Here is a 22,479-nt window from a genome sequence, read left to right on the forward strand (position 1 = left end):
GCCGGGATGCTGCCCCGGGGACCGGCCTCAGGCTGCGCGGCTCGCCGGAGCGTTTAAACCCTTCGCGTGCCCGGGTCTCTGCGCCCCTCCCCGCCGCCTTTGTGCTGCTGCGCCCAGCCCGGCCGCCTCGCACCCCCCTTCCTGCGGCGGGGCGGCCGGTCCCCCCCCCCGCGCCCGACTGCTCCAGCTGCCCTCCTTTGTCCGCGGCGTGGGCAGACGCCTCCCCCCGGCCCGCACCCCGGCGCACCCCCTGCCCCCCTCGCGCACCCCCTGCCCCCCACCTGCCCCCACTCGCACCCCCTGCCCCCCACCGGCGCACCCCGTGCCCCCCACTCGCGCACCCCCTCCCCTCCGCGCCCCCTACCCTCCCTCGCGCAACCCCTGTCCCCACTCGCGCCCCCTTGTCCCCCACCCGCGCACCCCCTGCCCCCCACTCGCGCACCCCCTGCCCCCCACTCGCGCACCCCCTGCCCCCACCCGTGCCCCCCACTCAGCCCCACACCTGGCACCCCCATTCCGCCCCACCCTGTGCACCCCTTCGGCCCCCCTCCCCGTGCAACTCTCCTCCCCCTCCCTGCTCTAAGCCTCCCCCCCCCCCCCCCCCGCGCCTGTGCATCCTCCCTCCCTCCTCCTCCTCCTCCCCCCGGCGAGGCGGCCGGATCCCGAGCAGGGCTGGGAGATTCGCCCGGAGGATGAAGATGATGGCAGGCGGGTCGGTGCACCAGAACGGCATCTTCTCGGCCTCCCACCCGCAGCCCCAGCAGCCGCCGCCCCCCCACATGGAATCGGACCCCCCCGACTCCAGGAAGAGGCCCCTGGAGACCCCCACCGAGGCCATCAGCACCAAGCGGAGCAACACAGGAGGTGAGCGGCGGGCAGGGGATGGATGGGGAGCTCCCTCGCCCTGGCAGCCCATTGCTCTGCCACCCCCGCCCCTCCAAGGACAGGGGTCGTCCGCTCCATCCCTTTCCCTGCGCCAGCCTGACCTACCTTCCCCCCATCCTCTTCCCTCCCTCCCAGCCACCCACCTGGAGAGGGCACCCCCCCACACCTCTCCAGCCTGTCCCCCCCCCAAGGATGGAGATTTCCCTTCCATACCGCTCCCCCCCAGCCAAGCTACCCGCTCGCCATCTAATACGTCAACAGTTCTGCACAGATCCCTCATCTGGGACTGCTCCCCCCCCCCCCCCCCCCCGGCGATCCCAGCGTTAAAAAAATCATAATCCAATTGCCACAAAACCGGCAGGTATCTGCAGCCTTCGAGCCGGCAGTGGCGGGCAGGCGGGGGGGGGGGGGGGGGAGGGAGATGTGACAGCCCAGCCCTCTGGCTGCCTCTTCCCTATGCAACCCCCCCCCCCCCCAAAAAAAATCCTGAGATGTCTATCCAGCTGCAGTGTCAAAATGGAGGCGAGGAGAACTGTCCATTTGATAGCAGCTTGGCGGGGGATGGCGGGAGGGGGTGACACACACACACACACACACACACACAGACACACAAACACACACACGCAGGATGGCAAGGCTGTCAGCTCTTCCCAGGATGTGAAGGGGGCCGAGGGCAGGAAGGAAGCGGCGTGGATGCGGGCAGAGGGCAAGGGACGGAGGCAGCTGGGGTGTTTGAAAGACACTGCGTGCCTGGGGGGGGGGGGGGCGGCCGCCGGGGAGGGGGGGACAGAAGGCTCAACAAACAACACAAATCCCTCGAGACCCTCGCTCTTTGCCAAGGGCCAAGATGCCGGAGCTGGCTGTCTTCCCGCCCCCCCCCCCAAGGCCTCGCCGCACTCCCTCGCCCAACCCCAACCTGCCTGGTGGCCACAGCGGCCCAGGCCCTGGGTTCTGGGGATGTCTTTTCTGCCCCAGATTTCTGTGTCGGTTTCCCTTCCCGGCCCTGGTGTGTCTTTGTTGTGCAGGTGTGCGGCCGGTGACGGGGTGTGTGTGTGTGTGGGGGGGGGTATTCCCAGCCAGGCGCGCCCACCATAACCCTCATGATGTAATTAACATTTGGAGCCGTTTGCATTTGGCCTTTGGGCGAGGAGCGATAAATATTGCCGCCGGACGCAGATTCCTCCAGGGAATCGGCCCGGGCGATTAGCCTCGTTGGACTGATGGGCCTCATGCATCGTCTGGGAGGAGGTAGCCGAAAGCCGGGCGTGAAATGTAGCGATAAGAGGCTGGGGAAGGGCTGGACGGACAGGCCGGGGGCTGAGGGAAAGGACGGCTCCCGGCTGTTACCCGGATATTTGGCTGATGGGTTTTTTGGTCCCTTTTGGGCCGGTGGCGTCTGTTCTGTAGCCTGGGGGGGATGGGTGTGGGATGGAGGGGGGGGTGGATGGATCCCCCTGCACTGAGGCGGGGGGCCCTTTGGGGATCTCTGAGTGGGGGCCGGGATGGAGAGCTGGTTCGGGGCGGGGGGGGTTGGAATCCGGCCTGCGTTGGCAGAAGGAGGCCGGTTGCCCAGGCGATGCGCAAGAGCGGAGGAGGGGGAGGGATCCCGGTGGAGCAGCCAGGGGTAGCTATGGCTTTGAGCCAGCTGGGGCGGGGGGGGGGGGCGGGGGAGGATGTGGGGGGAGTCCGGGGTCTGAGAAGGAAAATATCAGGGGAGGGGAGAGTGGAAATGGGGTGGGGTTTGGTGTGGTGGAGCCCTAGCTTATTTGGGGAGAGGGATCCCCCCCACACCCAGGACCCATGGGAAGACGGATCCCCCAAACCCAGGCCCTATGGGGAGAGGATCCCCCCATTCCAGGACCCATGAAGAGAGGGGACCCCACAAACACAGGCCCCATGGGAAGAGGGATGCCCCACCAAACAAGGCCCCATGGGAAGACGGATCCCCCCAAACCCAGGCCCTATGGGGAGAGGATCCCCCCATTCCAGGACCCATGAGGAGAGGGGACCCCACAAACACAGGCCCCATGGGAAGAGGGATGCCCCACAAAACAAGGCCCCATGGGAAGAGGGGTTCACCACAAACCTAAACGCCATGGGGAGACGGGATCCCTGCAAATTCAGACTCCAGCTTAGCTGACCCCCTCAAAGCTCCTAGGTGGCTCTTGGCCCTGGGGGAAGCCGCGGCCAGGGGCCGGGGCAGCAGGACGCCCTGTGGCTGGAGGGTCCTTCCTTCGGGGGGAGGGCTGGGGCAGCAGATCTCACTGGCAGCCCCGTTGCGCGAGGGGGGGAGGGGGTCTCGGCTTGGCTTGCAGTGAGGCCGTGGCGGTGGGGGGCTCGGGCTGGGAGCCACGGGCCCGGAGGAGCAAAGCCCAGGGCAGGGCGGCGAGGGAGGTGGGCTCGGGGCCCTGCAGCCAGGTTGGAACGAGGGTCCCCTGGGCCGAGGCCGACTCAGCCCACAGACCCAGCGTGGCAGCTGTGAGCTTGGGTCCATCCTGACTGGCCGGGAGGGTCCAGGGGGCTGGGCTGTGCTCCCCCACGGTGCCCTGGTGGAATCTCCCAAAAGCCTTTGCTCCCCCCCCCCCGCATTCTGATGGGCTGGCCAGGTACCCGCAGCCCGTGGTGCGGGGTGCTGGGGTGGCAGGGGGCCTGGAGCCGTGCACTGGCATGGCTGTGGCAGGTTGGCATGGAGTGTGGACAGAGCCCAAGTCTGGGCTCCCTGGTGAGGTCGATCCCCTGGGAGCCAGGCTCAGCACGGCCCCCTCTCCAGCTGGGCCGACACAGCCCCCTGGGCCAGGCAGCAGCAGGATGGAAACAGCCAAGGGGGCTGGGAGCCAGGGAACTGGGACTGGGAGCTGGGCGGGAGCAGGGAGTTGGGATCTGGGAAGGGCAGGGGGCTGGCTGGAGGCTGGGGCAGGGGACAGAGAGCCTGGGAGGGCAGGGAGCTGGCAGCTGGGGGATGAGGCAGGGGGCTGACAGCCTGGGAGGGCAGGGAGCTGGCAGCTGGGACAGAGGACTGGGGGGGCAGGGGGCTGACAGCCTGGGAGGGCAGGGAGCTGGCAGCTGGGGGAGGGGATGGGGGGCAGGGGGCTGAGAGCATGGGCAGAATATTCACTCATTTTGTTGGAAAGTCCCTTCATGGGCAGAGGGGCCCCCTCACATTCCAGCTCCAGGCCCCCCCCCAGATAGGACCCAGGTGTCCAAAGAGGAGGGGGGAGGAGCCATCGGTGCTGCAGACCATGGGCAGCCTCATCTCTGCTCCGTCTGGGCAAGGTGGGGGTTTGAGCGGTGCAAATGTCACATTTGGGAGGGACGTGGAGAGACACCAAAGCCGCCCTCACCAGGGCTGGCTGGCTATTTATGTGCCCTGCCAGTGCCCCTCACTCCCGACCCGCAGCCCCTGCCAGCCCGGCCCTGGCCCCCAGCCCTGCCAGTGCCCCCCACTCCCGCCCCGTACCCCTCCAGCCCAGCCCTGAATTTCCCCTATGCAGACCCTGCCTGTCACTCTGAGCTGGCAGCTGGGGGTGGCACATTTGTTTCACTTGTGACTCCAGCCTCGCATCCAGAGGTGACTGGTCAATACCCAACAGGTCTTGCACCCCTGCTCTGTTCCCTTCACTGGGGCCCCAGGACAGGAGAGTGGGTCTGTCTATCCCAATGGATAAAGGGACCGATAGGACCTTTCACTGGCGATTTATGGGGCCCTGATCTCGGTCACTGTGTGTCTGGGCGGCGCCCGGCCCGACGGGGCCCTGATCTCGGTCACTGTGTGTCTGGGCGGCGCCCGGCCCGACGGGCCCTGATCTCGGTCACTGTGTGTCTGGGCGGCACCCGGCCCGACGGGGCCCTGATCTTGGTCACTGTGTGTCTGGGCGGCGCCCGGCCCGACGGGCCCTGATCTCGGTCACTGTGTGTCTGGGCAGCATGTAGCCCCATAACAGACCTAATAATTAGGAGCAGAAATCCCCGCCTGCCCGCCCACCCATGCATGCATCTCCCCCTCGTGTAAGCAGCGTACGGTACCTTTGCTGAAGACAAATGGGGTTTGGGGCCGAAAAATGCCAGGGGTGGCTGCTCCCTTCATAGGGGCCGGGAATAGGACCTGGATTCCTGACCCTTAGTGCCCCTGGCTCTAACCACTGGCTCCCACTCCCCTCCTAGCACTGGGAACAGAACTCTGGAGTCCTGGAAGTTCTGTCCCGGAATGTGCCTCCCTCGCCCAGAAGGGTGAGGGGCGATGCCTTAAAGGGACGTGGACTCTAAGCTATCTCCTCTGGCCCTCTCTTGCCTCGGGGGCTGCGTGTGGTTCTGAGGCCCTGCTCCCCCGGGTGGGGCCTGTGTCTGCGCCCTCCACAGGCCAGGGCTGGCGCCCAGCGACACAACCCTGGGGTCCCTGCCCACCATGGCTGAACCCCAGTCAGGAGGCCCCAGTGGCCTGGCTGGGGTGGGAGGTAAATTCAGGTGTGAATCTCCCAAGGATCAGGGTTCCCCGGAGGCAGGGCAGGGGCCAGGTCCCGGTCCGTGGCTAAGGTTCTGGTGGAGGCAGATGCTCCGTGCGGATCAGCCTGGAATCTATTGCCTCCTGAGACGACTTAACTGGCTTAAGCTCCCCCAGTGGTGTCTCTTTAAGTGGATTTGGGCTGAGAAGCCTCCCCGCCAAGCCGCTCAGGGAGGCTGGAGCCGTGCCAGGGTCTCAGGGCGGGGCGGACCCCCTGCAGGAGGATGGGCGATACGGGCTCACCCCTCCATGGGCCCTCAACTCCCAGCTCGGAAGGGTGCACTGGACAGGGGCTGGTGTGAAGCGGCGGCCGGGGAGACAGGTAATCACAGCCCTGTTTCCACGTGGCAGAACTAGCAGGCACCTAGGCCTGGTCCGCACTAGGACCTTAGTCCGAAATTAGGCCCCCAAGCTCAAATTTGTAGGCGGTGCCCCCACACTCCCAAGCCTGTGATTGCAGAATGAGGGGGTACGGAATTCGGACCCTGCAGTCCTGCTTTTCACGGGGAATAACGCTAGTCCCATACGAAGCGAGATTAAAAAGACTTGGAGGTTTCAGCTTAGGAAAGAGGAGACGAAGGGGGGATAGGTTAGAGGCCTATAAAATTACCACTGGGGTGGAAAAAATGAATAAGGAAAAGTTATTTACTTGTTCACAATATAAGAACTAGGGGTCACCAAGTGAAACTAATAGGGAGCAGGTTTAAAACAAACCAAAGGAAGTTTTTCTTCACACTGCGCACAGTCAACCTGTGGAACTCCTCGCCAGAGGATGCAGTGAAGGCTAGGACTGTAACAGGGTTCAAAAAAGAGCTAGATAGATTCATGGAGGTTAGGTCCATCCATGGCTATTAGCTAGGCTGGGTAGGAATGGTGTCCCAGGCCTCTGTTTGTCTGGAAACGGGTGACAGGGGAGGGATCACGGGAGGATTCCCTGTTGTGATCCCTCCCTCTAGGGCATCTGGCACTGGCCAATGTCAGCAGACAGCATACTGGGCTGGATGGACCTTTGGTCTGACCCAGTTCGGCCATTTTTATTTTCTTATGTGCTTAGTCCCGAACGTGTAAGTCCTAAGTAGCATTCATGGGGACGTGCTGGTGCCGCTAATTGAAACTAATTGGCTTCCGGGAGGCCTTAGGGTCTGAGTCCGAGGTAGCACGTCCACATTAATGGAGCCTGCTTCGGACTCCATTCGAGTCTTTCCCGTAGTGAGGACGCAGAACTTCACATTTGTAAAATCAGGTACCCAGCAGTTGAATTTAGTAAATTCGAAATAATCTCCTTGGCTACGTCTACACTGGCATGATTTTCCGGAAATGCTTTTAATGGAAAAGTTTTCCGTTAAAAGCATTTTCGGAAAAGCGCCTCTAGATTGGCAGGTCGCTTTTCCGGAAAAGCACTTTCTGCGGAAAAGCATCCATGGCCAATCTAGATGCGCTTTTGCGCAAAAAAGCCCCAGTTGTCATTTTCGCGATCAGGGCTTTTTTGCGGAAAACACTACTGTGCTGTGTACACCGGCCCTTTTCCAGAACAGTTTTCCGGAAAAAGACTTTTGCCCGAATGGGAGCAGTATAGTTTTTCCGGAAAAGCACTGATGATTTTACATGAGATCGTCAGTGCTTTTCCGGAAATTCAAGCGGCCAGTGTAGACAGCTGGCAAGTTTTTCTGGAAAAGCGGCTGATTTTCTGGAATAACTTGCCAGTGTAGACACAGCCCTTGTGTAGACATGGCCCTAGTGCATAAAGGGGAAAAACAAGGCAATGTCATAGTAGGGGGTCTACACTGGAGAACCAGGAAGAGCAGGTGGATGGAGGAGCCTGAATGTTGAGTAGTAATGAGGGACTTTAACGACCCAGGTATCTTCAAGGGAAGCCACATGGCCAACCTCAAACTCCCCGGTAAGTTCTTGCAGGGTATCGGGGCAGCTTCTTGCTTCAGAAAGTGGAGGATGTAACCAGTAGGCAGCTATTTCAGATTTGATTCTGACCAACAGGGAGGAAGAGGTAGTGAACGGGAAGGCAAGTGGAAGTGACCATGAAAGGTGCAAGAGTCACTGTGGCTGCAATTGGCCACTGTCAGCAGACTGGATGGACCATTCTTAAGTTATAGGAGATTGGCTAGCTCCTAGGACTGGAAGGGACCTTGTAGGTCATTGACTCCAGTCCCCTACCTTCACAGCAGGACCAAGTACCATCCCTGACAAATTTTTTCCCCCCAACTCCCTAAATGGCCTCTGCAAGGATTGAACTCACAATCCTGGATTTAGCAGGCCAATGCACAAACCACTGAACTATCCCTCCCCCCTCCTTATGTTTGTGGTAGAAGAAGGCCCATAGAGAAAAGTCCTTACCCACCTCAGAGAACTGGTAGGGGAGGTCCCTCGGGAGGGAAATCTAAGGGACGGAGGATTTTGGGAGAGTTGGTTCAAGGAGACAATACACAGCGCACAACTGCCGGCCACCTTGCTGCGAAGAAGATAGGACGAAGAGTATGGCTCGGGGAGGAGCCCTTTACTGGCCTGAAAATGAAAACGGGAAGCTGCACCAAGTGGACAGCTGACTAGGGAGGAATACATAAGAACCGCTCAAGCCTGCAGGGGCAAAATCAGGAAGACTAAGGCACCAAACAAGGGACGTATGAGGCCAGAGGAAGAAGCTCTTGAAATATACATGGTGGAAGAGCAAGTGCGGGTCCTTTGATCGGGGGGAAAGAGAGCGAATAAGTGTGGACAGCAAGAATGGCGAGGGGGTTTGACACCTCTTTTGCTTCACTAAACTGGTTAATGGTGACCAGACGCTCAACACAATTAATATTGGGTATGCCTACACGGCATGGCTATTTTGGGGTACTGGAGGTATCTTGACATAGCTACCCTGCGTCTATACAGGTCGCCTGCTATTTCTAAATGTTTTTCGAGATAACGGGAGCGCTATTCCACCATCCTGGTAAATTTCGTTGTATGAGGGATAAGGGATGGCCCGAAAAAGCGTGTTATTTCAAAATTTGGCACTGCCAAATGTCAAAACAAGCCATTTCGAGATAGATTCGAAATAAGAGACGCAATGTAGCCACGCCTCCCCTCCCATTGGTAACCTCATGGTCACGCCTCCTCTCCCATTGGTAATCAGCTTCATACCATAGATTCAGCCATGGCAGCAGCGGATATAACTCACTTGTGCCACGCCTCCTCTGCTAGTGGGCGATCTATACAACAACCTGCTACTGCTGCCAGCCATGGAGCGACTCCCTTAAGCAAAGCGGCAGAGGTTCCGTGTGCTGGTCCTTGAATGTGAAGGCTGCTGACGACGCGGAGCGGGGAGAGGGGGTCGTTATGCTAAGCTGCAATAGTAACGAGGAAATTATTTAACGAGCAGCTGGGATGCTGGGGTGTGGCGTCGGCACCGTGGGAGCAGCCCACTCTGCATGAGAGTTGCTGGACTGGGCTCGAGGGCAGGACGTCCCAGGGGAAGACTCGGGGTCCGTGGCACTGATGGGCCTTGTTAACGAGGAGGAAACCAGGTTGGCCACTCTGGCTATTGTCCCAGGCCTCAAAGCTTGGCTAGGCGGGGCCCTGGGACATGTTGGCCAGCTGCATTGCGCGGGCAGAGCTCTGCGTCCTGATTGGCTCCCTAGCAGCCAAAAATAAAGTTAGGTGAAGTCAAGAGGCAAAATAGGCAGATCTCTGCATCCTGATTGGCTCTTCAGCTGTCTCATATAAAAATACACAATCCCATGCAATATACGCTCAACACACAGAGTACACGTTCAGTACACACATATTCAATCACACAGTCAGTACACACACAACACACATGCAATCCCATTCAATATGTATTCAATACACACAACAATCCCACACTCAGTACATACACAACACACATGGAATCCCATTCAGTATATATCTGATACACATAACAATCCCATACTCAGAACACACACAACACACATGCAATCCCATTAAATATATATTCAATACACACAACAATCACACAGTCAGTACACACAACACACATGCAATCCCATTCAATATATATTCAATACACACAACAATCCCACACTCAGTACACACACAACATACGTGGACTCCCATTCAATATATATCTGATACACATAACAATCCCACACTCAGAACACACACAACACACATGCAATCCCATTAAATATATATTCAATACACACAACAATCACACATTCAATACACACAACACATACGTGCAATATATACTCAATACACACAGTACACATCCCATAACATGTATACAATCACACACACAACACACACATGCAATCCCATGCAATATATACTAAATACACACAGTACACATTCCATACACATATATGCAATCAAACGCAATATACACTCAACACACACAGTACACATTCAGTGCACACATAGACAATCACACACAATAGACACACACAACGCACATATGCAATCACATCCAATATACACTTGATGCACACAATACATTTAGCTTGCAATGTGCATTCAATACACACAGAATATACATGCATACAATCACATGCCATAGACACGCAACACGCATGCACATGCATATGCTCATGTGCAACGAGCACTCCCTACATACACACACCGCACACACACGGACACGCAACACATGCTCCATACATGTGCACGCCCATCCACTGAAGACACACCACTCATCCCCACACAGGCTGTGATTTCCTGGTGAGATGCCGACGGCCAGATCCCAGCACCGTTAACCTTGAGCTAGGAGAGCAGCGCCGCCGCAGTGCCGAGAAATCGGAAGCTCAAATCCCTAAGCTGCTTTGCAGAAGTGGAATGAGGGCAGCCACTGGGCCTGTGCCCCCTGCGGGTGAGGGGGGGGGGCTGTATTCTGTGTTACAAGCGGCAGAGGAACTAGGGAGCGAATGGCTGGAGCAGAAGCAAGGGAAATTCAGGCTGGAAATTGGATGCATGTTTTTCCCAGGCAGGAAAATTGCAGACCCTGCCTCGCTTGGAGATGGGGTGTCTTTTTCTCTGCCCTAGTTCGACCCCCAGAACGTGCATCAGCGCAGCAGGGATCACTGGGTGGAATCTGTGGCCGGCATAATGCCCCAGGAACATTTGCGGTGGAAATGTGGGGCCGAGCGGCCGGGGCTGTGTCTGGTGCTGTATGGGAGAGAGCAGCTCCTTCTGGGGCAGGTGCAGGACAAGGCTGCTAGGCTGGTCAGAGGACAGGCGAGCCGATGGCGCGAGAGATTGAAAGAGCTGGGCTTGCAGAGGGACTACGCTCTAGAATTATGCTGGAGGGGGTGGTGTCTGTGATGGAGAAGGCTCCTTCCAGTGAGTCACAGAACCCTAGAACCGCAAGGACCTCGAGAGGTCATCAAGTCCAGCCCCCTGCCCTCACGGCAGGACCAAGCACCATCTGGACCATCCCTGACCAGTGTCTGTCCAACCTGCTCTTAAATATCTCCCGTGATGGAGATTCCACTACCTCCCTGGGCAACTTATTCCAGTGTTTCACCACCCTGATGGGAAAGTTTTCCTAATGTCCCACCCAAACCTCCCTTGCTGCAATTTAAACCCCTTGCTTCTTGCCCTATCCTCAGAGGCCAAGCAGAACAATTTTCTCCCTCCTCCTTGTCACACCCTTTTAGATCCTTGAAAACTGCTCTCCTGTCCCCTCTCAGTCTGCTCTTTTCTAAACCAAACAAGCCCAGTTCTTTCAGCCTTCCCTCATAGCTCATGTCTTCTAGATCAGTGTTCCTCAACCAGTGGTACGAGCACCCTTAGGGGTACTGCAGAGAAGTCTGGGGGGGGTACGTCAACACAACTCAAATTTGGAGAAAACAGAATTTTTGTTCTAAGTTTTACAGCGTTTTATTATTTTTGTACTTTTTACACCCAAAAATGTCATCACCCGCCTGGCTACGATTAAGTTGTTTACACAAATACGTTGCAATGGCAAAAAAAAATGTGTGTGTGTCTGAAAACTGTAGATACTGGGGGTACTTATAATTGTTTTTTAAAGGGGTACTTTATAAAAAAAGGTTGAGAAACATCTTTATTTAGATCTAGATCTTTATTTGTGTTGCGCTTCACTGGACCCTCTCCCGTTTCTCCACATTTTTCTTGAAATGTGGTGGATACAGTCCTGTTTCTTAAGCTTCTAGGTGGTTTAAGAGTCCAAGGTGGTGTGTGCCCAGATGCTAAGGTGACGGGCATAAAGGCATGAACCGAGGCCTTGTCTACGCTAACCCCCGCCATCAATCTACTCCAGCTATGCAAATAGCGTAGCTGAAGTAGATATACTCACCGCAGCGTCTTGCATGCAGTAAAGTCAGCGGGGTCTGCTCTCCTAACGGTGCTGGCTACTCTTTTCGTCCTGGTGGAGTACTGGTGTCGAGGGGAGCACACTCAGAGATTGATTTATCGCGTCTAAGTAGACATGATCTCTCTGGAGATATTTAAGAACAGGTTAGATAGACATCTGTCAGGGATGGTGTAGACGGAGCTTGGTCCTGCCTTGAGGGCGGGGGGCTGGACTCGATGACCTCTTGAGGTCCCTTCCAGTCCTATTATTCTATGATTCTATTATTCTATGATTCTATGATAAATCGACAGTCAATCCATCCCCGGCATAGTGGAGACGAGACCTATGCCGTGGCTGGTAGGTTGCTGATAGCAATACAGACCCTTGTGCTTTAGTGGGACATCATGGCACCCCCAGTAACTATCCGCTGGGGGTCGGTGAATCTCGGTTTCCCCCACCTTGGAGAAGACAATATCAGAGTGGGAGCATAATGCTCAGTGAGGCAGTGGAATCTAGTGGGTAGAGCCCTGGACTGGAATGCAGGAGATTTGGATTCTCCTTGCAGACCCATTGGGAGACCTTCGGCAAGGTTGGCGGTTTCAAGCAGAGCACCTCCAGGGTCGGTTCTGAGGCCGGTTTGGTTCAACATCTTTCTGAATGACCTGGAGGAGGGGCTGGGTCGTCCCCTCAGCAAGTTCACGGAGGACACTAACCGAGGGGGAGAGGTAGGTACGTTGGAGGGCAGGCAGGGTCCAGAGTGACCTAGACAAATTGGAGGATTGGGCCAAAAATAATCGGATGAGGTTCAAGAAGGACAAGTGCAGAGTCCTGCCCTTGGGACGGAAGAATCCCAAGCATTGTTACAGGCTGGGGACCGACGGGCTAAGCAGCAGTTCGGCAGAAAAGGACCTGGGGGTTCCAGTGGATGAGAAGCTGGAGATGAGTCAGCAGGGTGCCTTTCTAGCCAAGAAGGCCAACAGCACATTGGGCTGCATTAGGAGGAGCATTGCCAGCAGATCTAGGGATGTGATTATTCCCCTCTACTTGGTTCTGGTGAGGCCACATCTGGGGTATGTCTAAACTACACCCCTCTGCCGATAGAGGGATGTAGATTAGGCACATGGCTATGGCAAATGAAACGGGGATTTAAATATCCCCCGCTTCATTAAAATAAAAATGGCCGCCGCGCTGTGCCGGCTCAGCTGATCGTCGGCACAACACGGCAGTCAAGACGCAGATCGGTCGGCAAGGAAAGCCTTTTCCAACCGCTCCTGTAAACCTCGTTGCACAAGGCATAAGGGATCGGTCGGAAAAGGCTTTCCTTGTGGACCGATCCCCGTCTAGACTGCCGCTTTTTGCCGGCAAAGTGCCGCGTCGGCAAAAAGCGGCAGCCATTTCTATTCAAATGAAGCGCGGGATATTTAAATCCCCACTTCATTTGCATTAGCGATGTGCCTAATCTACATCCCTCGCTCGGCAGAGGGGTATAGTTTAGACACAGCCCTGGAGTGTTGTGTCCAGTTCTGGGCCCCCATTACAGAAAGGATGTGGACGCGTTGGAGAGGATCCAGCGGAGGGCGACCAAAATGATTCGGGGGCTGGAGCATATGACCTATGAGGAGAGGCTGAGGGATTTGGGTCTGTTTAGTCTGCAGAAGCGAAGAGTGAGGGGGGATTTGATAGCAGCCTTCAACTACCTGAAGGGTTTGGAGAGAGGGTGTTCTCAGCAGTAGCAGATGGCAGAACAAGGAGCAATGGTCTTAAGCTGCCGTGGAGGAGGTCCCTGACCTACGAATGGGTTACATTCCGAACACCTGGTCGTAACTCGATTTGGTCGTAAGTCGGAAATACCCTTAAATGCGCTGCCCGCACTGTTAAAAAAACTTGACGTCCGTGGTTCTCAACTCGAAAATATTAGAATAGGGTTTATGGGAGGTTGGTCATAAGCACGGATGGTCGTAAGTCGGTGTGTTCGTAAGGCGGGGAGTGGCTGTATAGGGAAGCGCTGGGATGGGTTCCCTAGGGAGGGGATGGAGTCTCCATCCCTAGAGGTGTTTAAGCCCAGGTGTAACCAAGCCCTTGCTGGGCTGATTGAGTCGGGGTTGGTCCAGGTTTGGGCAGGGGGCTGGACTCGATGACTCCTGAGGTCTATGCTAGCTCTGGGCATCTATGATTCTAGGTCCCTTTTCCCTCTCTGCCTCAGTTTCTCCATCTGTACAACGATGGCACTGACCTCCTGTGTGGAGCACTTTGAGATCTGCGGGCGGAGGTGCTGGGGATCTTTATTCTGTGGCTGGCAGCGTGTCTCCCCACACATGAGACAGCAGCAGCTCCTCTAGAGCTAGAAGAACTAGAGGACACCAAATGAAATTAATGGGTAGCAGGTTTAAAACTAATAAAAGAAAGTTCTTCTTCACACAGCGTGTAGTCAACCTGTGGAACTCCTTGCCAGAGGAGGCTGTGAAGGCTAGGACTATAATAGAGTTTAAAGAGAAGCTAGATAATTTCATGGAGGTTAGGTCCATAAAAGGCTACTAGCCAGGGGATAAAATGGTGTCCTTGGCCTCTGTTTGTCAGAGGGATGGCAGGAGACAAATTGCTTGATCATTGTCTTCGGTCCACCCTCTCTGGGACACCTGGTGCTGGCCACTGTCGGCAGACAGGATACTGGGCTAGATGGACCTTTGGTCTGACCCAGTACGGCCGTTCTTATGTTCTTATGTTCTCTACTTGTGCTGTGTTTGTACAGCGCTGAGCACAATGGCTAATCTCTGGCCCGAATGCAACATGCACGGAGGGCCACGAGTGGCCGGCTGTCACAACCGCATCAGCCCACTGCCAGCTCTGTTAGTGTCAATTCTGTTCTGACCCCCATGCCTGTTCCGGGGGGACCTGACCTCCCAGCTGGGCCTTGGGCCAGGTGGCTGACATCTGTCGTGGGTGGGCTGTTTCACCCTCGAGGGTCCCCGTGGTGATTGGGATGCGTACACCCCTGTAACACTCCGGCAGTGCGACCAGAGTCCAGGAGCCCTGTTGGGAGGCCATGACCCCATTTACGCTGGGTGCGCTACAGACCCCAAAGAGGCCTGGGGAGCAGCACTCCTGGGGTCTCTCTCCAGCTCTGGGAGGGAAGTGGGGCCTAGTGGTTAGAGAGGGGACCGGGAAACAGGACTCCTGGGTTCTAGTCTCCAGCTCTGGGATGGAAGTGAGGTCTAGTGGTTAGAGGCAGCACTCGGAATGAGCATTCCTGGGTTCTATTCCCCGGTTTTGGGAGGAGAGGGGAGTCTAGTGGTTAGAGAGGGGACCGGGACTCAGGACTCTTGGGTTCTATTCCCCAGTTTTGGGAGAAGAGGGGAGTCTAGTGGTTAGAGTAGGGTGACTGGGAGTTGGGATGAGAGCAGGGGTGAGTGGGGTCCAGGACACTGGGGTTCTATCCTCGGCTCTATCCCTGGCCACGGGCAGTTCCCTTCCCCTGCCTCAGTTTCCCCTGCCTCAGTTTCCCCTGCTGTGAAATGGGGGCTGCAGTGCTGTTGCTTCTTGAGAGAGTATTTTGAAGTTGACAGACGAAAAGCCGGATGAGGGCTGAGCATGGTTACTCCAGCACGCCCCAGTCATGGCCTGACACCTTTCGGGGGCTATTCACTGAGTAGGTTGGAAGCTCGGTGGGCAGGGTTGGGGGGCTAATCTCTCCTCCACCCCCCATGGCTTTGCTAATGGGCCACTTCTCTCCTCTCTCTCTCCTCCAGAAGAGGGCGAATATTTCCTCAAAGTCCTGATCCCCAGCTATGCGGCCGGCTCCATCATCGGGAAAGGGGGCCAGACCATTGTCCAGCTGCAGAAGGAGACGGGCGCTACCATTAAGCTCTCCAAGTCCAAGGACTTCTACCCAGGTGAGGGGCCCCCGTGACGCCCTGTGGATCTGCGCTGGGGGAGGGGGAGGCCAGGACTTGGCCCTGCCACGGTGGCTGGGCAGGATGGGGACCAGGTTTGTCTTGTGCCCAGGCTCTGGACCCCTGTGGTCCATCCTGGGTAGACCTCGGGGCCGGGTGAACTTCTGCCATCTGAGCAATCAGCCTTGCCAGGCTTGGAGAGGGGCGGGAAATGCCGTTTGCACGTAACAGCCAGTTGCGAGACAGGGGGCTGCGTCCGGGCCAGCAGCAGCTCTGGAAACGGCTCGGGGGTCCCGGAGGCTGCAGAGATAATGGCTCTTGCGTGAGAAGGGGGGAATTAAGCCCCATGGAGCAATCGGCTCAGGCTCTCTGCAGACTCAGGCGGCATCACTTGGCCAGCCTGGCCGGCATGTATGGGAAGGGTGGGGAGGGGTTTCCACCATGGTAGGACTGAGACCCACAGGTGGAGGGCAAGGTTTGCCCTGCAGCCCCCCCGTGAGGTACATGGAGGGAGCTGGATCTCCCATGCCCCCGGCCTAGCAGAGGACCACAGCCCCACAGCGAGGCCACGTTGGGGCCAGCCTTTCCTTGGGGGTATTGGGCCACCTCCTTCGTACCAATAAAAGAAAGTTCTTCTTCACACAGTGCATAGTCAACCTGTGGAACTCCTCGCCAGAGGAGGCTGTGAAGGCTAGGGCTATAACAGAGTTTAAAGAGAAGCTGGATAATTTCCTGGAGGTTAGGTCCATAACAGGCTATTAGCCAGGGGATAAAATGGTGTCCTTGGCTTCTGTTTGTCAGAGGCTGGAGAGGGATGGCAGGAGACAAATCGCTTGATCATTGTCTTCAGTCCACCTTTTCTGGGGCACCTGGTGCTGGCCACTGTGGGCAGACAGGATACTGGGCTAGATGGACCTTTGGTCTGACCCAGTACAGCTGTTCTTATTTACCGGGGGGTTTCTCTGTCCCGGGATTGGTGCTGCAGTGGGGCTCTGCTCTAGTCCAGACAGGGATCGTTTCTGGGCAGTTTCCTAGCCTATGTTAGGCAGGAGGTCCGACGAGATGATCACAGTGGTTCCTTCTGGCCTTGGAATCTAGGCAGCTGTGAGGGGAGTGGTGTGTAGTTGGGGGGTGCGGGATCTAGGACTCCTGGGTTCTAATCCTGGCTCTGGGATTTGTTGGGGACAAGTCGACATGTTTCCTGCCGTTCCAATCTACCGCAATTCTTTGAGCGGGTTAATAAGCATGTGGACAGGGAGGGGGGTCCGGGGGAGACAGCGTACTTAGATTTTTCCGAAAGCTTTTGACAAAGTCCCTCACCAGAGGCTCTGGAGCAAAGTAAGTTGTTGTGGGATAAGAGGGAAGTGCCTCTTATGGATCGGTAACTGCTTAAAAAACAGGCAAGAAGAGGGTAGGAATGACTGGTCTGTTTTCAGACTGGAGAGGGGAGGTGTCTCCAGGGCTGTGCACTGGAACCAGTGCTGTTCACGTAATCATAAATAAAGGGATACGCAGGGAAGGGACAAAATTTGCAGCCGATACAAAACGACTCACGATAGTTAAGTCCAAAGCAGACTGCGATTTAAAACGAAAGCAGACCAAAAAGCAGGTTTTAGACAAACCAGAGGAAGCATTTCTTCACACAACACCAACAGGCAACCTGTGGAACTCCTTGCCGAAGGATGTTGTGAAGGCCAAGACTCTCAGGTTACGTCTACGCTGCAATGCTGTTTCGAAATAGTTATCCTGCGTCTTCACAGCAAGCCCATTGTTTTGGGCTTGCTATTCCGACGTCCCGGTAAACCTCATTTCACGAGACGTAAGGGAATAGCGCTTTTATTTCGAAATGTGGTGCTGGGTAGAAATAAGCTATTTCGAAATAGCATTGAAATAAGATATGCAATTTGCCTAGCTCAAATTGTGTCGCTTATTTCGGGTTGCAGTGCAATGTAGACGCACCCTAACAGGCCTCCAAAAGGAACTAGCTATATTTACAGAGGTTAGATACTAGCCAGGCTGCTCAGGGATGAAGTTCCTAGTGACAGGGTGGGTGACAGGGGAGGATCACTTAACAATTCCCTGTTCTGCTCGCTTCCTGGGAAGCACCTGGCACTGGCTGTCAGCCGACTGGGTCTGGGTTACGTGGGCCTTGGCTCTGGCCGTTCGTGTGGGGTTCAATGGTTTCAGCACCGGCAGGGGAGCCAGGATGCGTGAGTCCTGCTCCCAGGACTGGGAGGTCTGGGGGGTGTCTTGATGTCAGCAGGCGGACACGGGGAGCCAGGACCCCTGGGCTCGGCCCTGCGCCACGTAGTCCCGGCTCTGCTACGTGCCAGCCCCACAAAAGGTTTCATTTTCAGGTCAAGCAGGGAGATTAGGGGGTGGTGCTGGGTGGCAGGGGAAGCTGGCAGCCCCGGCCCAGACATAATCTGTGCCCTGATTGTGGGGCACACAAAGCCGGACCCGCCCAGCTAAGCCGCTTTTCTCTGCATCGCCCGTCCTCGATTGGGGGATTACTGGGCGGCAAATCCCAGGGGATGGAGGGGTGTTGCCAAGAGACTAGGGGGAGCAGGGGACAGTTCTTCACTTGGGAACTGCCCTGGGAGAAAAGGGGTCGTTCCAATCCCTCGGGAAAGGGGGAGACACCATCCCCCGCCACCCTGACGTGGAGGGAGGGGAGTTTGGTCACTAGGGGTTTCCGAAATCTGAGGGCATGATCAGGAGTGTGTGTAGGAGGCAGAGACTCTTGGGACTGTGGCAAGGCAGCATAGTGGTTAAAGCAGGAGGGGCTGGGAGCCAGGGCACCTGGGTTCTCTTCCTCAGCTCTGGGAGGGGAGTGGGGTCTAGTGGTTAGAGCAGGAGGGGCACTTGGGTTCTGTTCTCTAGCTGTTAGCAATGGCTTCATGCGAGTCACATCCAGGCAGCTCCTCTCTCGTACACTGAGCTCTTAGGCGGCGCTCCTGATTTGTAGGTCAGGCTCAGGATGGGGGGTCGGCCCCATGGGGTCTGAACTGGTGGGGTTGGCAGTGCCGCTCGTCCTTGACCGTGTTGGGGGCCTGGCCTGCCCAGGCTGCCCGCAGGGGTGGGGGAGCTCCAGCCACACGAAGGGTCCTGGAGAGGGGTGTCCGTGCCCCCGCAGCCAGCCCCCAGGATCCCATAACCCTTGGGCAGGGGCCTGGAGATGGAGGAGGGAGGGACACCCCGACACCACAGTGGCTGTCTGCAGCCCTTAATACCCTTGCCCTCTTCCTCTCCCCATCCCCCCTCCCTGCAGCTGCAGAGCTAGGGCAGGAAGCAGGAAGCTGGGCAGGGCTGGACCAGGCAGGGAGGGAAACAGCTTCAATGACAGGAAATGCTCCCCTAGATAAGTCAGCCCCAAGCTGTGCAGGCCAGCCCCTCCCCCCCCCAGCTCTGCCCCTCCCCCCTCCTCACCCCCCCAGCTCTGCCCTGGGCCCCTCCTCCCCCCCCCCCCACCTCTGCCCTGGGCCCCTCCTCCCCCCCCAGCTCTGCCCTGGGCCCCTCTGCCCTGAGCCCCTCCTCACCCCCCCAGCTCTGCCCTGGGCCCCTCCTCCCCCCCCAGCTCTGCCCTGGGCCCCTCTGCCCTGAGCCCCTCCTCACCCCCCCAGCTCTGCCCTGGGCCCCTCCTCCCCCCCCAGCTCTGCCCTGGGCCCCTCTGCCCTGAGCCCCTCCTCACCCCCCAGCTCTGCCCTGGACCCCTCCTCCCCCCCCCAGCTCCTCCCTGGGCCCCTCTGCCCTGAGCCCCTCCTCACCCCCCCAGCTCTGCCCTGGGCCCCTCCTCCCCACCCAGCTCTGCCCTGGGCCCCTCTGCCCTGAGCCCCTCCTCACCCCCCCAGCTCTGCCCTGGGCCCCTCCTCCCCCCCCCAGCTCTGCCCTGGGCCCCTCTGCCCCATCTCCTGGCTCCGTCCTGGCCCCCCGCCCTGTTAAGCGGGCTCCAAAGCACCAGAGGGGTGGCGCAGTTCGTCTGAAACTGGAAACACTCGTCTAGCAGCACCTTGGGGACTCACACAACACGGAGAGGGCACCGGGAGCTGCCGTGGGTGCTGCTGGACTTCTTGTTTTTTAAGTGGATCCCAAGCCCGTTCCAGGACCACCATGGGGCGGGGCGGGGGGGTGGAAGGGGCATGAGGAAGCTTTACGAGTGGTTTCTGTCCCTCAGGCAGGGGTTCGGGAAGCCCCCCTCCCCCCCGCGCTCCAGGATCAGGCTTCCCCGCTGTAAGGAAACTCCACCGCATCCCTGGAAACAATAGGGCCTGTCCCGGCCAAGGGCTAATCACGGCTGGATAAATAGGAAAGGGCGTGGAGAGAGCTGGTCCCTCACTATAGGTGGGGGCGGGGCAGTTCCTGGGAATCGTCCTGCCCCTCGGAGCTTTTCCTCCCCCACTCTTGGTAGCAGATGCTCCCCACCCCCACCAAGCTGGGCTTCCCCAGGAGGAGGGAGATGTGAGGGGGGGCAGCGGGGAGAGTTCCCGGGCAGGGGTGGAGGCCGGTGCTGGTGGCAGGGGTGTGGGAGAGCACAAGGGGCCAGGGTGTGAGCTCCACGTCTCCCCTCCCACCCTGAAAGAGGGCGTGACTGCAGCCACCTCTGGGGTGGAACACAGCCGCTGCTTAACAACCTACAGCGACGCTGTGCTCTAGGGGCGGAGCCAAGGAAGGCTACAGTCTCCAGATGAAAACAGGAATAGGGTCCAGGGGTCTTGACATGCTCCTGTCAATAATAGTGTCAGAAAAGCCAGACGGGTTCAGAGCAATGGTCCAGCTAGCCCAAGATCCGGGCTCTGACAGTGGCTTGTGGCAGATGCTTCAGACAGAATGAAAAGAGCAGGGCAATTATCGAGAGCCCATCCCCTGTTGTCCAATCCCTGCTTCTGGCAGTCAAAAGCATGAGATTATGTCCCTGCCCATCCTGACTGATTGTCGTAGATGCACTTATCCTATACTTTTGACCATTACAACATCCCCCGGCAAGGAGTTCCACAGGTTAACGGTGCTCTGGGTGAAGCAGTACTTCCTTATGTTTATTTTAAACCTGCTGCCTATTCAGTTCATTGGGGGACCCCAGGTTCTCATGGCCTCATCTTCACTTTCTCCCCACCGGTCATGATTTTACAGACCTTAGTGATTCTTTCCAAAGCTAAACGGTCGCAGTCTTGTTAATCTCTCCTCACAAGGAACCTGTTCCAGCCTCTGAATAATTTTTGTGGCCCATCGCTGCGCCTTTTCCAATATATCAGTGTTGAGGTGGGGTGGGGTGACCAGATCTGCATATCTCATTCAAGGTTTTATCTGCTGTATATTTGAGAGAGTCTGTCTGTCTGTCCTGCTAAACAGGAAGCGCTAGGACCGCCACATTTGGTAGGTAGCTTCCTCTTATAACTTAAAGCAAAACCTGGGGATTACAGTGGATGAGAAGCTGGAGATGAGTCAACAGGGCGCCCTTGTAGCCAAGAGGGCTATGGCATATTAGGGGGCATTAGGAGGAGCATTGCCAGCAGATCCAGAGATGTGATTATTCCTCTTTATTCGGCTTTGGTGAGGCCACATCTGGAGTATTGTGTCCAGTTCTGGGCCCCCCACTATAGAAAGGATGTGGATGCATTGGAGAGGGTCCAGCGGAGGACGACCAGAAAGATTCGGGGGCTGGAGCACATGACCTATGAGGAGATGCTGAGGGTTTGGGGTTTGTTTAGTCTGCAGAAGAGAAGGCCACATGCTTGTTGACCCCTTCAGAGAATTCTCATAGATTGGTGAGGCTATTTTCTTTTTACAAAAGCCATCTTGACTTTTCATCCACATATTGTGTTCGTCTGTGTGTCCGGCAAGGTTTCATCTAACTTTTTCCATTCATGCATGTGATGGACCGGGCCGGGTTTGGGCACCGCTGAGGGCATCTGCTTAGGGCAAATTGCTCAAAACCAGGGCTCCTTACAGCCCCCGACTGGAGACCTTTTTCAAATAGGCCACAAATCAGTCACACCAAGCGCTTCAGCTGCCAATTCGGCCAGCAGGAAGCCTCATGAGCAAAACCCCACAGAAACTCCAGCTCTCCCTGTGCCACAATCAGCTGTGGGCCTGCACACAGGTGAGGAGTTATGGAACCCAATCTCACCTACCCCGAACGGGTTCTCCCGGTCCCAAAAGACCAGCCACAGTTCCCAGTCAATTTACACTTTGGATCTTACCCATAAGATCACGCTTGGGCCAATCCTTTAGAATCTAAAATCGAGGGCTGTGTCTAGACTGCCAAGTTTTTCCGCAAAATCATCTTTTGCGGAAAAACTTGCCAGCTGTCTACACTGGCCCCTTGAATTTCCAGAAAAGCACTGACGATCTCCTGTAAGATCGTCAGTGCTTTTCCGGAAATACTATGCTGCTCCCGTTCGGGCAAAAGTCTTTTTCCGAAAGACTTTTGTGCAAAAGAGCCAGTGTAGACAGCACAGTAGTGTTTTCTGCAAAAAAGCCCCAATCGCGAAAATGGCGCTCGGGGCTTTTTTTGTGGAAAACCACGTCTAGATTGGCCACGGACGCTTTTCCACAAAAAGTGCTTTTGCGGAAAAGCATCCTGCCAATCTAGACATGCTTTTCCGAAAATGCTTTTAACGGAAAACTTTTCCGTTAAAAGCATTTTCGGAAAATCATGCCAGTGTAGACGTAGCCTAAAGGTTTATTAATAAAGGAAAGAAAAGGTGGAGAGTAAGGTTGTTAAGGAGAATACACCACATGCACCAATCACCAGGTTCTTGATGCAGGTTCTAAGCAGAGATGTTACAACCCGCTATCTTAAAAGTCTCTGGTGTCCATCCTATGTCAGGATGGGTCGGCGATCCTTCCCGGCGCGCTGTCCCTCGCAAGGCTGCATCTGGGATCAGTGGCAGAATTGAAGACAAGATGGAGTCCGCCTCATGGTC

General features: G+C 56.6%; 1 protein-coding gene across 2 annotated transcripts in view; it reads left to right on the forward strand.

Moving 5' to 3' along the window:
- Nucleotides 1–618: 618 nt before the first annotated feature.
- The window catches only part of NOVA2 (NOVA alternative splicing regulator 2), a 49,948-nt gene continuing 28,087 nt past the window's right edge, over nt 619–22,479 (forward strand). Inside the window, exons 1-2 of one of the 2 annotated variants that reach the window (XM_075915101.1) lie at nt 619–864; nt 15,413–15,556. In XM_075915101.1, the coding sequence (XP_075771216.1) occupies nt 693–864; nt 15,413–15,556 (316 nt within the window). In that variant the 5' untranslated portion in view covers nt 619–692. Of the gene's footprint in view, nt 865–2,090; nt 2,134–15,412; nt 15,557–22,479 lie in introns of those variants that run through there. The other variant, XM_075915103.1, reaches the window with a different exon arrangement.

Source organism: Pelodiscus sinensis, unplaced genomic scaffold, assembly GCF_049634645.1.
Source record: "Pelodiscus sinensis isolate JC-2024 unplaced genomic scaffold, ASM4963464v1 ctg34, whole genome shotgun sequence".
Classification (NCBI taxonomy): domain Eukaryota; kingdom Metazoa; phylum Chordata; order Testudines; family Trionychidae; genus Pelodiscus; species Pelodiscus sinensis.